At 39.4% G+C, this 18,247-nt stretch overlaps 1 protein-coding gene across 1 annotated transcript; it reads left to right on the top strand.

Annotated features, from left to right (window-relative positions):
• Positions 1 to 5,043: 5,043 nt before the first annotated feature.
• On the top strand, positions 5,044 to 18,194 carry LOC148664331 (uncharacterized). Its single transcript, XM_088631485.1, has 2 exons — positions 5,044 to 5,665; positions 12,732 to 18,194. The coding sequence occupies exons 1-2, from the start codon at positions 5,278 to 5,280 to the stop codon at positions 14,732 to 14,734; spliced, it is 2,391 nt and encodes a 796-aa protein (XP_088487611.1). The 5' UTR covers positions 5,044 to 5,277; the 3' UTR covers positions 14,735 to 18,194.
• Positions 18,195 to 18,247: the final 53 nt, after the last annotated feature.

Genomic DNA, 18,247 nt, shown 5'->3' with positions numbered 1-18,247 from the left:
GAGTTCATAGATTTATCCAAATATCAACAGCACCTTGTAAACCTGTCATAAGAATTCCTTCAATCCAATAGTTTCACTCCAGGGAAAAGGCAGGGAAACATAGGGAATTCTTATTTAAAGACAACATCCGTATTGGATTGCATGTAAGCAGGCACCACTCAGAATTCCTAATATGATTTTGAATTCAGTTTTGCAGTGCTTTAGTGCTTTACTACTTTCAGAGAGTCCTTTATTGACCTTGCTGAAGCAGAGAAGCGACATCATCACAATTGTGACCAGTTTTTCTGCTGTTTCTGGTTAATAATGATTATTATTTTGTATTTTGATTAGTATTTTTCGTAGCGTTCTTCCTCAGCTTTTAAGTTATTTGGTGAGCAAGAACCACTGAGAACGAGTCTGAATCAATCAAGAACACATATGGTACTGCTGTCCTGTGTACAACTGCTTCGTCCTAATTGAGCTTTTCAGTGTTGAAGAAGACGTTTCCAATTTCGATTGCTGGTTTCAGAGGATGTGCTACAAGATCACAGATTCAATTGAAAAGATTTGGAGATGCATTGGCTGGGATTCAAACCTGGCTCAATTTCATGAAGGCACCTATACTCAGCAACGAGAGGAAAGGAGAAGGGGCCAGAGGTAGTGTGGCTGAATGGTCTAATATGCTGGATTTTAGGCTCCACTCTCTCAGGGGCGTGGGTTTAAATCCCACTACTGCCCAATGTTTCAAGACCTTACTTCCTGAGATTTGTAGTATGGTCAGTAAAAGCACTTTATGGAAGTATCTCTTATGTCAGCGCTACAAGTCACTTACTGCTCCACAGATCCGGGGTTCAATCCCTGGCATCTGCAGTTGTTTTATATTACTGTACTCACATCACAATCTTCTGTTGAGTGAGAACTCTTTGCTCGTGTTCATAGAGAGACAGGTTTACCTTTTGAATCTCACCCGGGATTTCCTGAGAGATCATTCAGCGAGCGAGTCCTCCCTCTGGACACGGCATTGAGCTGAAAGCTGCACGAATTCCTCACTGCGTGTCCTGTACTGTTACAGGTGGTCCAGCGTAAATGTGCAGCACAGTGACATGAACACCTTGAACTTTTTCTGTATGTGAAGGAAAATGCATAAGAGCATGTAAAGTATTGATCACATAAAATATCCATGGTACAACTCGAGCAAAAAGTGAAGCACAAAACAACGACTTTCGATGATTACAAGAGATTCAAGAAACACAACTGTCTGCAGATGGGTTCAGATCCTGAACGCTTAAGTCAAAAGAACAAAAGCTTTTATGAAATAAAACAATTTCTTACTTTCTTAATAATTTCTTACTGTTGATAGACGATTTATTGAATTTTAACAGATTCACAATTACAAACATTTGGGTTAAACTGTAATTCACATACTCTAACGAAGAGAAATGTTAGTGTCTTTCGGTGTGTGAGCCCATTTCTCAAAAAATAAAAAAATAAGTTATATAAACTGAATTGTTCTACTTTCTAGGCTTGCATAGTCTTATTCATATTTCAGTTAAATCTTTTCTTCTGTAGTAATTTCAGTTGATATTATATTAATCCTGATTTACAATTTTTGGATATGGTTCATCTTAAATAATTTGTAATTAGTTTCAGTTTTGGAAAATCGCGCCCAGAAGCTACTAAAACTGGTAATGTTTGCATAATGTGTAATGTAATAGTAGCATTTGGGGTGGAAAACAAAGAGTATTTCTTGGTATGAATCCCAAAACTTCATAGGCAGCGTTCTAGGACTTTTTGCTTCAGATAAAGCTGTCAATACATCATAGATTTCTACTCCATCAATATCAGCAGTGTTATCACTACCGAACACTAAATATAGATCTTGGCAATACTTTGTGAGATCTTCGAAAGAAAATCCAAAATTCTACTGAAGCAATCAAATTTATACGTTTCTTTTCGATCGAGAAGAGGATCATTCCTCTCAAAACTCAAAACATGCCTGTCTTTTCTTTTTTTCAAGGACAAATGGATTATTGAGGTGTAAAGATGGGTTCAAAAACCAAAATCATCTGCTATTGCTGCTGTTTCTTTGATAGTTTCTTCAAATCCTTCAACTGATCATTGATATCAAGGAATAATATCATACAATTGTCGCCGTGCATCCTCAGCTAAAATGTTTTAAAAAGTGCGACAAAAGTACAAAATAACAACATTTATGGTTACTTCTATATTAAAATGAAGGTAAATATACCAAGATGTTAAAATACAATTGTACAGTGCTAACCTAATAATGCCTGTGAAGTTTTCCAACAAATTTGAACTGTAATTCTGAAATATTATATCTGAGAATGCAAAGAGAGTACAAAGATCAAATTCAATCAGTGAAAATACAACAGTAGTTCACTAAACTAAGTTTCTTCCCTGAAATGATTTGTTTGCGAAGCACCAAGCACCCTTGAATGGATGGCGGAAATCAAATATACAGATGGATTGAGAGTGTGCTTTCCAACTTTTGTGTAACATTTTCTTTTGATAAGGCAGAGTTGTCTTCACAATCTGGATTTTATTAAAAGGAGTGACATCAGTGTAAAACAGCTTTCCTTCTTGGGGAACAACGGTTGTGTTCCATATTTCTTATTATTTTAGTTTCAAGATCGCAATTTAGTGTGAAACATAAAAGCCAGCTGGAAAATCTGTTACACGTCATTTACAATGGCCTTTTAACTAATAGCCCGTGCAGGGATCAAACCCCAGCTGTTGGTATGAGTTTCGTAAGGCTCTGCAACATGCAGATGAGAAACTAACCTCTGCTTCTTCATTATATACACAGTGAGCTATATTTGCAAGCTTACTGCCCTGTACAGGCTCTGTATTTGATTGTGGTACAAGACCGCCCGTGGAGAAATGAAGTGAGGAGGGTGTGTTCATTAAAAGGCTCAGCGTCCATGGGAGGGCTCAAACCACCACCCTTTTGGTTAACACCCAAGCCACAAAGACTCATGTACAGCTTAACACGTCTCGGTCTCAGTGCAAGTGATACACTCCGTAAACGTTTCGGAGATTCATTTGTTTTTAAAGGAAAATCACCAACAGCGGCCAAGATTTTTTGGAGTTTTTTCATTCTATACTGCGATTTCTGAAGGGTACCCTGTGAAAATACGAGTTTTGACAAGAAGGGATGGACATTTAAGGTCAGAAGGCTGGGGAACTGGACCTTATGGTGAAGGCTGCAGGTTCAGCAGCAGAACCTGTTCAGTATCAGTTGACTCCCATGTACTTAAAACACTCAACTTCCGGATTTAGAGTCAGACGTGCTACCGTTGCACCATGGGGTCCTTAATGAAAAAAAAAACAATCAGTGTTCCTGGATCTGTTGTCGAGAACAACACCTGCTTAAGAGCTGCGCAGCAAGAATAAAATGTGGTCTGGGAAGAAGAGACTCTCTTTGGAAGAGCGGCGCTCCTCACAGGAGGAAAAAAAAATTTGCAACGCTGATGGGGGCTTAAAAGTAACTGTTTGGCTTGACCTCGTGGCGCAACGGAAGCGCGTCTGACTTCACATCAAAAGGCTGCATGTTCAAATCACGTCAAGGTTTTTCAGGTTCTGCTTGTGCTGAACACGGAATTCACACCATGCAGTTGAGTTCTATCTGTACACCACATAGATTATCTGAACAAAATAGAGTAATACAGATCACACATTTAGTAGCTCACGCAGCGAATACCCTTGAATACAAGAGAAAAGGCACGGTTCACATCTGCGAATCATCACCTCTGTCTTTAGAGACAGCTACATCAGATCTCAGTTTCAGATCTCCTTTATTATAGAGTAAAACAAACCTGAAAGTTGGAGATTTTAAGGACACTTTGTTTTATTAAACAGTGTCTTAAACCTGAAAATGTAATTTGAAAAAAAAACGCTATTGGAGATTAGCTGGTGCCTTTTGTAACAATTTTCTATTTCATGCTGGAAAACAAAGGAAACAGACCCAACATTCGCTTTCAGGTGCAGTTCATTACATAATCTATTACTGAAGAGCCTGATTAAAATTTACACGAACCAGCTAGAAGTCGAACCTACAATCTTAAGATCCGAAATCAGATTTATTTATTAAAACTCTAGTATATCACATAACCCATAGTGTGCTCAGCGCCGCTACTACTAATACACCGCCCCGTCTAAAATTCAAAGTGAGAAACGTGTTTTCTGAATTTTTATGAGTTTTAAAATATAATCTCTTTAAATCAGACAAAGGGTTTATTTTTCGCACTGAAATTCCGATTGATTGAGAATTCAAAGAAAGACTGTTTTCTTCCACACTACCGTGAAATTATCACATCCACCAGACTCTCCAAGTTCTCCAGACCTTGCTGGGTGAGCATTTGCTCCTTTAAATAAGGTCACGTACTGTATCGTGTTAAATCATTTCTTTTCAACACAACAGTTCCTGGTGCACGTTTTCTCTATGAAAAAAGACATTTTTCCCCTTGCACGATTTCTCGTTTTTTTATCAAAGCGTACAGAAAGAAGATAAAAGTAGAAACAGTGTCGCAAAAGAACACTGTCGCGGTTGGGATATGTCAAACGCATTGAACATGAAAAATGCTTGATAAAAGCCATTTTCTCTTCGTTTCTCAGTGTCGGGGCTGCTACAGTACATCAGGAAAATAAAGTATATGCTCAGTAGAGGGGTTGTCATATTTTGTCTGTTAATCAAACATAAACAACAATTATGGAATATGGACAAATTCAAACAATTTGTGAAATATGAAATAGAAATCTTGCTTATCAGTGCATAAGAAATACTGCCAGTTGGCAAGAAACGACAGCATTGTTTTTCTTTAACCAAAAACCTGCATAGGGAGATCAAAATCCACTTGAGACGTTTTCGTTGGGGAGGAGGGTCGTGGAAGGGCAAAAAAATAAATCTGTTCCGTTACGAACGGCGAAGGTCGCGCTAGGAGGTGCGGAGAAGTTTATATCCGGCTAAAGAAACTCCTCTTTCTCAGCTCCGCTTCTCTATTGTTTTGAAGCTGCGGCTGCGCTAACGAATGACGTCATTATACTGCGCGACTCTGCATGTACTTCAACCACGTGTGGGTGACTGAATAATTTTCTTTAAAGAAAGTTGTTGTTTTTCTTTAAAATAACTTCAGGTTCTGAATACGTAACGTCTTGACGACTGTGTTTATGCTTGAACGGAGCACAGCCCTGACAACAGGATCTGTGAAGAATAAAAAATAAGTTGTTCTGTTTAAACTCCGGAAGTCCGCCTTTGTTTCTGACCGACTCTGAAGAAGGATGGCGGAGTGCTTGTTAAATCTGCAAACCCAGCTTGACTCTTTCATGCACGTTTTGCTCAAATCGATCGTGTATGAAGTGTCAGAAGTTTTTGGAAACAGGATGTGTGATTCGGAGGACGAGTTTCAAGACAAACTCCGCAGCGTCTCCCAGATCCTGGTGAGACGGGCCGTGTTTAAAATCACACAGTGTGTGGAGGACAGTGTCGGGAGTGAAATGGCGCAACTGAAGAAGGAAAACGAGAGCCTGAAGTGGAGATTGCAGCTGAGGGAGAAGGAGTCGGGAGCAGGAGGAGATCAGGAACAGACAGTTCGTGTTGGACACACGCTTCCCTGTGAAGTCTCTGCAGAAATAAAAGAAGAAATGGATACGGAACTGCAGCTCTCAGGTCAGTGAGGTGACTTGTATGAAGTCAGTATGTGTGTTTAAAACCAGTGTCTATAACTTCCTCACTGGTGAGATTTTTTAAATAACAAACTTTATTTTAAAGAAAACATCTCGTAAGAGTAAACATTCTCGTTATCTAACAAACTATCAAACTGTCATCAAAAACCTTTCTTCACTGGTGAGAATATAGTGGAGAGATGCAGAGTGAAGTGGGCAAGACTTGTGTGATGTAGCAACGGGATTCTTTACTGGAAACTGAACTGTTTTGTCCGGTTACGGTGCTGAAAACACCTCGTTCACATTCAACAATTGTTCCACTGAATCAATTTGTAATCCAACGTCATTATGAAACAACATTTATAAATATTGTATTTACGTTGTATTGGTCTAGATTTTATATGTATACTAATGATTGTGCACATAAAAATTATTTCAATTGGTTTAAGTATTACCGTCCTCCACGGTCTGTGTCTGTATTAACTCCTCTGGAATATTAATCCAGTGTGTCTGTATTAACCTCTCTAAGTAGGCTGGGCAAACGATTTTTATTTTTTAAAAAGAAATAAAAAATGAGATATAATGATGTGTTCCTGCTTAACTTAGACATGGCACGACTTTAAAACCTATAAAAATAGGTTTCGAGAGTTAAAAATCACTTTTTATGCGCGAAAAATGGGTGATTTTTCTTCCTCGTGATCAGCTCAGAATCTTTGTGTACGCTGTAAGGTTTTTACTTCTTAATTAAACGTTTAAAATACACGAATTTCATAAAGACAACACGTTTCGAAGAGAAAAAATCCCATTCTTTTCTCTTCCTGGTGTGTGAAACTGATCAGCAGGTCTTTTTTCCCCAATCAGAGGCTCTGAAAATAGCGTACCGCCCACTGCGCTCCGTCAGAGAGGGGCGCGGCACCGAGAGAGGGAGGTGGTGCGGAGCTCAGCAGTACAGAACGAACATTCTGCTGCCTGGAGCGCTTATGGCAGCGATCGCGTCTGCATTTATAACTTAGTTTTTAAAATTAATTAAGCAATATGAAGCATCTCTTTTTACTTTTAAGTCACTTAATTATCATTAAGCACAATTTTTTCACCACTTAGACTACTTTTTGATACCATCCTTAGACAAAGCAGAAACTTCTTGTTCTGTCTAATGACATTACAAGTGAAAAGATTACAGAATTTAATCGTCTTTAATTTTGTTACTTTATACAGTTTAGAAACGTTTCATCCATATAAACACCACAAAACTATTCTCGATTGTATTTCTGAATGGTATGTTACACTTAGTTCACTGTTTTAATTACACCTAATTAAGAAAGTTAGGTGTTAGCATAAACTATTACCAATCAATATTAAATTTAGCACTGTAATAAGTTGTTGCACTTTCCCCCGCATCTTGTAAAAATATATTTTCATTGTTCAAATATACATTAAATCTGACTATCATATAATAAGTTAAATACAAAACTAAAGAAGAAATAGGTTTAAATATAATTCAAAATATTTTGCTAACAATGTTAACTGTTTATAAATAAATTGTATTAACTAAAGAGTAGGATGGCACAGTTGTTAGTTTGCTTTTTGTTTTGTTTCTTTTTCATAAATACAACAGTAGTACCTGATGTCTCAGTGGCTTTCAAAATTAAATTATGCATGCAAACCTGTGAACTAGAAAAATAACTAAGATATCCATCCATTTATAATGGTGGCAAAGTGGTTACCATTGCTATCTTGGAGCACTGGGGTCCTAGATTCAATTCCTGCCATCCTGTGTGTGTGGGGTTTGCATGTTCTCTCTGGGTTACATGGTTTTTCTCCATATGTGTGATATGACTCCCTCTCGCACTCCAAAACATACTGGTAAGTTAATTGGTTTATGGGAAAACTGGCCCTGGTGTGTGTGTGTTTGTGTCTGTCCTGTGATGGACTGGCGCTATGTCCAGGTGTATTCTGCCTTGTGTCCATTGCTTACTGGAATATGCTCCAAATCCTCTGTACTGGATAAAGAGATTAGAAATAGATGGAACTATACACATATTTGTAGTGCTGGCCTTTCCACCTCTCTTGCACATCAGTATCCATACCTAGTTATTTAAACAAATTGCCTCTAATTATAAACATCTTAATATGCTGGCTCTGTGGATCTGCATCAGCTATGTTTGCCCATTCCTTCAATTCATGTGCATCCAACACACAGTTCAATGCTAGTAACTGCACACAATCTAAAATACAATCCTCATTTCAGTATCTATGTAAACATACAGTCTGTTAACTTCGTCATCTTCATCAAAAGTATGCCTAACCCCATTAGAAAGTGTTCTTGTTATCAGTGTATTCCTTAGCTTTCCCAAAATTATCTTCTTCTTACCAACATCTCTAGTCTTTTATCCTGCAATAACTCTTGCAATAACTATCCTGCAACACTTAAATCCCCAAAAGCTGCTTGTGTTAGTTTCTTTAAATCACAAATATCATGTGTAAATACTGGCCATTTAATACTCTGCATTGTGGGACAATAATTTATTTTAAAGAGAACTAGAGAAACTAAGAACTAGAGAAATTAAGAAAGGCTTTTTTTTTCTAGAATTAATAAATGCACATCCTGTTCACTGGGGAAATTAAATCCACACTGAGCAATCTTCAATATGTTCAGAATATGACAGCGAGAATCCTATCAGGGATGCATTACACCTGTTTTCAAGTAATTGCACTGGTTACCTATCAGGTTTCGAGTCAACTTCAAATTCCTCATCCTCATTCAGTACCTACAGTATATGGCTTATTAACTGTCTACTCCCCCACCTTTGTCCATCTGACTGTGGTCTTCTAGCTGTCCTCAAGAACATCTACATTCTGTGGGTGACAGGGTCTTCTCTAGCTGCACCCCAGAGCTCTCAATTTGTATTCCCAGTGATATCAGTCACGTACCCTGAGTGCATTTAAATCTAACCTCAGAACCTTTCTTTTCAGAAGGCTTAGTGTCTGTATCTGCTTCGTTTTCTACTTTTGGTAGCACCTCTAACTGCTTGTCTTTCTTATATGCATTTACTTTGTAATCTGTGGTCCTTTTATCTGTTTTTACATCTATTGTATTGCTTTGAGATGCCACCTTTAATGGTGATATATCAAATAAAGTTTTTTATTATTGTTATAGGGAAACATGATCAGATTTTCCCTGGTTCAGAAAAAAAGATCTAAAGTATACTAGTTTGTCACTCTTCTCATTCCCTTTGCTAAATGACTTTTCATACTAATCTGATCAATCTAACTGCCAGTTTTCTGTGCTTTCTCTATCCTGCTAGATTTGCAATTATTCTGAAAATTTTCATCTTGAAATAACTCATTTCTAAATACCTTTTTCACTGTTAACATCTTGCAGCAACTCTGCGACAAAATATACACTCTGACAGTTCATCCTGCTACCGACATTGAATAAAAAAAATCTTAAGATTTCTATATTTATGTCTTTATTTAGTGGTTTCATTAGTGACAAAGGCTAAACTTTCTTGGAAAAATGTATTTTATGTGTTGTGGAAAAAACTGCTTTAACAAAATATGTTTACAAGTCCTTTCACCTGGCTGTTTACCTAAATGCCCAACTATCTGAGAAGCCCTCCATGAAACCATAGTTGCTATTAATTCATTTAGGGCTCACTGACAGAATTGCTGTTTTTTATGCATGCTAATTTCTGATTCCTCACTCTGTTTCATGTTTATAGATAAGACTATTGATCGCGAAGGGAAATTGATGTACATGTTTGCATGTTCTTTTGTAACATACACCTTTTTGTGATTTTTTTTGTATATCTAAGCAAGTGTTCCTGCATCCCTCTTCTGCACTATAGGCATGGCTTTTATTCTGTTTGCTCCATTTCTAAAACTTTTTGCTCATGTGCATTTTTGTATTTTTTACACCTCTAGCACTTTAACGTCCTGAATTTTCATTTGCCTTAATTTGTAGAATTAATTTGAGTTTTAGCCTTAAAAATCTTAAGTTTTCACTATCTTTTGTTTCTTGTCCTACAACTGTTATTATTGATAACCGAATTAGTGTACTTGACATGACTTCATTCAGCCTTTCCTGAACGTCTATGACGGGCAGAGAGAGTGCTGTTTCTGGTGCGATCTTTTGCAGCTGACATTTCACTGTTTTAAACGAACAAGAAATTAGATTGCTCATAAATCACTTATTCTATATAAATACAGCGTAATTGCCCTCCGAAAATCCTCTTTTTCTTGTTCGTTTTAGAGACCTTGTTCGAAACTGATTTTAGATGTCAGAAAGGATTTATTTTCTCTGTATTTCCTACATTGCTTTGTCGAGATTTTAACTTTATATTTAGGCTCAGATTTCAACTATAAATCGTACACTAATTAATAGCAGTAAATACTGATGTTTTGCTCCCTCTTACCACAAAAATCTATATGTTTTGTAGCTGGGATGAACTTTATTTCGTACGCGTAGCTCCTGCGATTTGGACACGAAGCGGTTAAAGATGGCGGCAAATCAGGCACCCAGAGGGGGGGGGGGGGCGTCTTCTCGCCTCCATAACTAAAATGCCAAATAGGAGTGGCTTAAGCGACATACACGGTCGTGTAACTGACAGTTTGAGGTAGCCTATCGTGTAAATTTCGCTTTGTTGCTGATAGGTTAAGCTTTCGAAACTCTGCCCGAAAGTCATGTGACTGATTTTTCGCCCTGTTTCGTTGGTTAAACGCAATGATCACAAGCACCACCATGGTTACTGGGATGTGTAGTTTTTAATTCCGTTTGAATTATAACTGTACGTACTGTCTTCATATTTGGCCAGGGCTTTAAAGAGAAGGCGCGCCAAAAAAATTCGGTGCCGTCGTCTCCACTTTAAAGGTACCCCCGTGCTGGAAGAATTTGACCTCGGAACGTTTGCCCAGCGTACTCTAAGTGCATTGTTTATATACTGTACTGTGCAGTAAGTGTGTGTGAATCAACCCCTCTCTCTCTCAGTGCAGTGTTAATATACCGGAGTGTCCAGTCAGTGTGTCTGTATTAACCCCTCTCTCAGTACTGTGTTAATGTACTGTAGTGTTCAGTCAGCATGTTTCCATTAACACCTCTCTCTCAGTGCAGTTTTAATGTAATGTTATGCCCAATCACTGTCTGTATTTACCCCTCTGTCTTAGTGTAGTGTTAATGTACTGTAGTTTGCAAGCAGTTTGTCTGTTAACCCACCTCTCTCTCTCAATGCATTGTTTATGTGCTGTAGTGTACAGTCAGTGTCTGTATTAACCCCTCTCTTTCAGTATAGTGTTAATGCACGGTAGTGTCCAGTCAGTCTGTCTGTGTTCACCCCTCTCTCTTAGTGCAGTGTTCATGTGCCCTCTCTCTCAGTGCAGTGTTAATGTGCTGTTATGTCCAATCAGTGTCTGTATTTACCCCTCTGTCTCAGTGTAGTGTTAATGTACTGTAGTGTGCAGTCAATTTGTCTGTTAACCCACCTCTCTCTCTCAGTGCATTGTTAATGTGCTGAAGTGTCCAGTCAGTGTCTGTATTAACCCCTCTCTCAGTATACTATTAATGCTCTGTAGTGTCCAGTTAGTCAGTGTGTCTGTATTAACCCCTTTCTCTGATTGCAGTGTTAATGTTCTGTGGTGTCCAGTCAGTCTGTATTGATCCCTCTCTCTCAGTGCAGTGTTAATGTACTGTAGTGTCCAGTCAATCTGTCTGTATTAACCCCTCTCTATCAGTATAGTGTTAATGCTCTGTAGTGTCCAGTTAGTCAGTGTGTCTGTATTAACCCCTTTCTCTGATTGCAGTGTTAATGTTCTGTGGGGTCCAGTCAGTCTGTATTGATCCCTCTCTCTCAGTGCACTGTTAATGTAAATGTAATGTGATTGTGATATTATTACAGTAGACTTACTTTTTACATGGTAGTTAGGTTTCTGACAAAGCTAAATCAGAACACCCCCTTATACCCACTTATTCCACTATGTTTAAACAACCCAAATTGATTGTGAGTGTACTTGTACGCGTGTGTATAGTTTAAAGCTTTTTAGATCACATGGCCTCAGCTATCACTACTATGCTGATGATACTCAAATATACATCCATACCAAACTTAACGCTGATGTGTCTGTCTCTATTCTTTTTAGTTGCATCTCCCATATAAAATCTTGGATGACTCAAAATGTCCTTCATCTTAACTGTGACAAGACTGAAGTCATGCTTATTGGCACCACCCATCAACTTTGTAAAACCAATGTGTAACCCTATCTGTAGATGGTCTTGTACTTGAGCTTCAGTGTAAATTGAAAAACTTGGGGATGATATTTGACGTTTGACCCGTATGTGCAGCATGTTGTCAAAACATCTTTCATTCACTTCAAAAATATTGCTCCACTACGCCCTATGTTATCACTAACTGTGGCTGAAAAGAGTTGTCTAATCTTGAATCGACTACTGTAACGCTCTACTCTCTGGGGACTCTAAATCCACATTGAACAAACTTCAGTATATCCAAAATTCAGTAGCCAGAATCCTGACTAGGTCTAGTCACATTACTCCTATCCTGGAGTCCTTGCACTGGCTTCCTGTCAAGTTGCATGTCGACTTAACAATCCTCCTGCTCACCTATAAGGCTCTCCATGGCTTGGCACCTCAGTACCTGTCTGGGTTATCATTCTACTCCCCACCTCACAACCTTCGCTCTTCTAATTGTGTTCTCCTATCTGTCCCCAAGTCCGTCTACAATCAATGGGTGACATGGCCTTCTCCTGTTGTGCCCCCAAGCTCTGGAACTCTCTCCCCAAGGATATCAGAGAGTCACATTCTCTAAACTCCTTCAAATCCAGACTCAAAACCTTCTTCTTTAGAAGACCCTTCATTGAACTATTCTTTACCCCTCTGCTCCTACTGTATTTAGTACCACCATCTACTGTCTCCTCTAACTGTGTGTTCTCATCATGCTTATTTTGTGTATTTTTTGTTGTTGGCATTCTGTAAAATGCTTTGAGAAGCCACCTTTAAAGGTGCTATATAAAATAAAGTTTTTTATTATTATTATAAAGATTTTGTCTTGTTCTGTTTACAGGTGCAGAGGCCAGTGCTCTCTCTGAGGCTGGGGAAAGGGCTCCTCTTGAACAAAAGCACAGTGAGGAGGAGTGGGGCTCCAGTCTGATGCAGGAGACAGAGCTCACTGCTCCAGAAGGGAAAAAGACTCTCAGTGAGCAGCACACAGAGAGCAGACAGATTGTTGAGGTTCTGGACTCTGTGCGCATGATGAAGATGGAGTCTGAGAGTGAGACACCTGGGCTCTTAGTATGTGATGATTTTACAAAGAAGATGAATAATCTGGACTCAAACAATATTACACAAGGTTGTAATGAACTGGGCTGTGTCTCTGTACAAGAGCACAGTGAAGAACTGGATGTCTTTAATCTTACAGAGCAGGACATGGAGCCCCAGTTGATTGACTGTGCAGAGCAGCAGACTGATGTACCTGGTGAAGAGAACATTGTTGAGATACAGCACCGAGAGGAGAGTCAGTACAGAGAGGAGCAACAGCAGCTCCTACAGGGCTTGATAATTAGGCCTTGTTCTGTTCAAGTGGAGAGACTGTCATTGCACAGTCTCAAACAATCATGTAATCCCTTAGCATCTGATGACTTTACACACAGGTTTAATAATCTGGTTACTGAGAAAATTGCTGAAAGTTTTAATGAACTGGAGGGTGTGTCTGTTCTTGGGCAAAGAGAGGAACAACTGAATGAACTGGGCGGTTTTAGTTTCAGAGAACTGGAGAAGGAGCCCCAGATGATTCACACTGCTGAGCAGAACACTGAGGGACATAATGAAGAAAACAAATCTCACTTTCATCACACAGAGCAAGACCATTCCATGGAGCATTTGCAGAATAAGAGACCCCAGCATGATCAGAGGATGAGGAAGAATCACTCAAGGCCTTGCTCCGATGGAGTGGACAAACTGCTATTATGGCACAGGGAGGAGGAGCGTTTCTGTCAGTCTAGCATTTCAAAACCCTACCTGCACCTTCACACAGGAGAGAGGCCGTTCAGCTGCAGTCAGTGTGGGAAGAGTTTTAGTAAAATAAATCACTTACAATCACACCAGCGCATTCACACAGGGGAGAGACCGTTCAGCTGCAGTCAGTGTGGGAAGAGTTTTAGTCAGTCAAGTAGCTTAATAGCCCACCAGCGCCTTCACACAGGAGAGAGGCCATTCAGCTGCAGTCAGTGTGGGAAGAGTTTTAGTCGGTCAGGTGACTTAAAAACCCACCAGCGCATTCATACAGGAGAGAGACCGTTCAGCTGCAGTCAGTGTGGGAAGAGTTTTAGTCGGTCAGATGTCTTAAAAACCCACCAGCGCTTTCACACAGGAGAGAGACCATTCAGCTGCAGTCAGTGTGGGAAGAGTTTTAGTCAGTTAGGTAACTTAATAACCCACCAGCGTATTCACACAGGAGAGAGGCCGTTCAGCTGCAGTCAGTGTAGGAAGAGTTTTAGTCGGTCAGATGACTTAAAAACGCACCAGCGCATTCACACAGGAGAGAGACCATTCAGCTGCAGTCAGTGTGGGAAGAGTTTTATTCGGTCAAGTACCTTAATAACCCACCAGCGCATTCACACAGGAGAGAGGCCGTTCAGCTGCAGTCAGTGTGGGAAGAGTTTTAGTAAAATAAATCACTTACAATCACACCAGCGCATTCACACAGGGGAGAGACCGTTCAGCTGCAGTCAGTGTGGGAAGAGTTTTAGTCAGTCAAGTAGCTTAATAGCCCACCAGCGCCTTCACACAGGAGAGAGGCCATTCAGCTGCAGTCAGTGTGGGAAGAGTTTTAGTCGGTCAGGTGACTTAAAAACCCACCAGCGCATTCATACAGGAGAGAGACCGTTCAGCTGCAGTCAGTATGGGAAGAGTTTTAGTCGGTCAGATGTCTTAAAAACCCACCAGAGCTTTCACACTGGAGAGAGACCATTCAGCTGCAGTCAGTGTGGGAAGAGTTTTAGTCAGTTAGGTAACTTAATAACCCACCAGCGTATTCACCCAGGAGAGAGATCATTCAGCTGCAATTAGTGTGGGAATAGTTTTTTTCCAGTCAGGTGACTTAAAAACACCAATCTAGTCACCAGGTCAGTCAACAGTCAAGTCAACTAAAATGTCTTTTAGTGCAAGTAGGTAGAATTATCAGCATGTGACATCCGAAGAAGGCTCCACTGTCGAAACATTTATTTTCTTCTCTTTTCAGCAAACCTTTACTTGTTCCCAAAATATCTATTAATCATAGTCACCCACTTTTGAGTTCGTCTGGTCCATTAAATTTTGACTATACTCTTATTTACAGTTGACTGAAATAGAAATAGCTCTTGTCACAGAGTTTAATTTGTGTATAGTAAAATGTTTTTAGTTTAATTCAATTTTAAAATGAATTAAGTCTACATTTAATTAATTTCTATATTGAATTGAATTCCTTATACCCTTGGAATGTTAATTATAGTCATGTTTAATTTACAATTAAGACTGTCTCATTGGATAGGCTTGTAATTGTTTAACAGCTTTTAACTTACCATGTTAAGCAAAGAATGTGTGTAAAACAGATTAAGATCCTTAACTGTCACTCTTAAGGGAAAAAAAAAGTCACACATCTGATTAAATTCTACAGAAAGAGCTCAAAGTCTTTGTTGCACAATCTAAAGTATATTTATCTCCAGGGAGGATATATATCAAATACAAGAAATATTTATGCAATAAAGGGTAAAAAATAAAGAATAAGATATTGTATGAATCTCTTTTAATAAGAAAATCTATTTTGGCACCATTAGTAATAATTCCATATTTTAATGTTTTTTTTCACTGCAGCTATTTTTTTTAAACACTACAGGACAAGCAATATATACAGTGCCTTCAGAAAGTATTCACATCCCATTGTTTATTTCTCATTCTGTTGTGTTGCAAAGTCAAATTAAATCATATTTGAATGGGATTTTTTCCACTCTTGTAGAAGCAATTCTCTGTAATGTTAAAATTTAAATTAAGTATTTATAATTGAAAATTACTTAATTGATAAGTATTCACTCCCTTTGTTTTAACAACCTAATTTGGGTCAATTATCTTGAGAGATCACACTTAATACATTAACAAGGTACACCTGTATTAATTTCAAATTCACTGGTGTTCAATTGCTTGATAAATTGCACAATAAATATCACTGACTGTCAAAAAAACCACCAACAACAGGCAATGTTCAAAACAGCAAAAAGATAACAGGTTATGTGCAAAAACATGCAACAACAGAATGAAATAAAGGGAATGAAATTATGGCGATCTACCTCTACAATACATTGACATGTATGGTAGAGGTAGATTTTCAATGTGTGTTTGGGTTTTTGGTAAGAAAGAAAGAAGGCGCTGTGAGTTTCAGATCATAGGTGAGAGTGAGAGAGGCTGGGAGTTTAATAGTTTGATAGTGCGGGGGTAAAAACTGTCTGAGTCTGGTAGTCCAGGCCCGAATGCTCCGGTACGGTTTTCCAGATGGTAGCAGATCATGAAGTCTGTAGCTGAGGTGTTTGGGGTCTTTGATGATGCTTAGAGCTTTCCTCAAGCACAGTCTGTCATTAATGTCCTGTATAGATGGGAGGGCAACCCCAGTGATAGACTGGGCAGTTTTCACCACCCACTGTAGGGCTTTGCAGTCAGAAGCACTGCAGTTGCCATACCACACTGTGATGCAGCCTGTCAGTGTGCTTTCTGTAGTGCATCTGTAAAAGTTAGTGAGGATCTGGGGATATATCTTAGCCTTCTTCAACCGTCTTAGGAAGTACAGGCGCTGTTGCGCTTTCTTGATCAGACAGGTGGTGTTGAGAGACATGTGAGGTCCTCGGTGATATGGACGCTAAGGAATTTAAAGTTACTGACCCTTTCAACTTAAGCACATTGTGAAATGTGTTGATGGGGTCTGTTAATTTAGCCTCAAACAAAAGTTAAACTAAGATGCCATAAAGCTGATTTGCTTTAGCAGCCCCAGTGACTTAACGTTACATAATAACAGACAGGAACAACACCCACAGACCGGACAAACCAGACCAATGTCTGCTGCATATCAAAGGGCAGAACCTAGAGCAAGACAGAGTAGGACAAGAAGTAATTATATATCAAAGAACAGGACAAGCACTCAGATTGTGAAACAAACTTTCTTCTGACTGTATATATAAGAGCTGGGAAACCCTTGCAGTTTGTCTGTTCTGTGGGGCAGACCCAGCGCGCGTTGTTGGACTTATTGAGCTCAATAAAACTGAATCCACACAAGACTGTGTCCTGCTAAGGAAGCTAAGGTTAATAATATTATTAATAATATGAGTATAGACCAGTTGTGCTAGCAGTTTAATCACCAGTGACTGCTGAGCTGAGTGTTAAGCGAGGAGTTGGCCCTGTATGCTAACACCAGACTCATATTCACTGACCTCAAGGGTACTTGTAAGTGTGATGGCAGCTCCGTTGGCAGCACTGATAGATCTGGAGATGCTATCTAGTCCAGATAAAACAGGGTCGGTTCTAGACCACTTAAGGAGGAGTATTATAAGGGCTTAAGGTAAAGGGAACATGGAAACAAAAGTTATGTATTAAGATTGAAATAAAACATAATAATAATAATAATAATAATAATAATTGCTTACACTTTTATAGTGCTTTTCTGGACACTCCACTCAAAGCGCTTTACAGGTAATGAGGACTCTCCTCCACCGCCACCAATGTGCAGCCCCACCTGGATGATGCAACAGCAGCCATAGTGCGCCAGAACGCTCACCACACATCAGCTCTTAGTGGGGAGGAGAGCAGAGTAATGAAGCCAGTGCAGAGATGGGGATTATTAGGAGGCCATGATTGGTAAGGGCTAATGGGAAATTTGGCCACGACACCAGGGTTACACCCCTACTCTTTTTCAAGAAACACCCTGGGATTTTTAATGACCACAGAGATTCAGGACCTCGGTTTTACATCTCATCTGAAGGACGGCGCCTGTTTAAAGTGTAATGTCCCCGTCACTATAATGGGGCACTAGGACCCACATGGACCGCAGGGTGAGCGCCCCCTGCAGGCCCCACTAACACCTCTTCCAGCAGCAACCTTCCCAGGAGGTCTCCCATCCAGGTACTGACCAGGCTCACACCTGCTGAGCTTCAATGGGTTGCCAGTTGTGAGTTGCAGCTGCTGCTAAATGAATGGCGATAGTGTTGTTGTTAAGTTATGAGAATATGGGGAGGGAATTAATACAAATGTTGTTTAGCAATGCTAAGTCAAGAAAAGAAGACAAACAACTTTTAAAAAAAGTTAAAAGAAGGGTTGTGCGACAAGCAAAAAGGGTAAAAAACAGGTAGTGATGGGCTGCGAGAGGTGGCAATGATGGAGAAGAATGTGAGGTGTGGAGAGGACAGAAGTATAAGCCTGGATGGGTGATAGAAGAAAGAACTGGAGTATAAATGTAAAGAATAACCTTCTGCCTTCCACCTCATAACCCTGGTGAGGCAAAAAAGAATAATACAGCACACAATAGCACAGAACGTGTGCTCAAAAGTACGATAAGCAAAAAAA

The sequence above is a fragment of the Lepisosteus platostomus genome, chromosome 5 (genome assembly GCF_059453375.1).
Source record: "Lepisosteus platostomus isolate fLepPlt1 chromosome 5, fLepPlt1.hap1, whole genome shotgun sequence".
Taxonomy (NCBI): domain Eukaryota; kingdom Metazoa; phylum Chordata; class Actinopteri; order Semionotiformes; family Lepisosteidae; genus Lepisosteus; species Lepisosteus platostomus.
This window is presented reverse-complemented; position numbering and strand designations above follow the sequence as displayed.

What these genes read in the sequence shown, in the direction of transcription:
- LOC148664331 (XM_088631485.1), top strand. Translation starts at nt 5,278, where the DNA reads ATGGCGGAGTGCTTGTTAAATCTGCAAACCCAGCTTGACTCTTTCATG. An exon ending in TACGGAACTGCAGCTCTCAG is followed by an intron (nt 5,666 to 12,731) that starts GTCAGTGAGGTG and finishes TTCTGTTTACAG; the next exon opens with GTGCAGAGGCCAGTGCTCTC.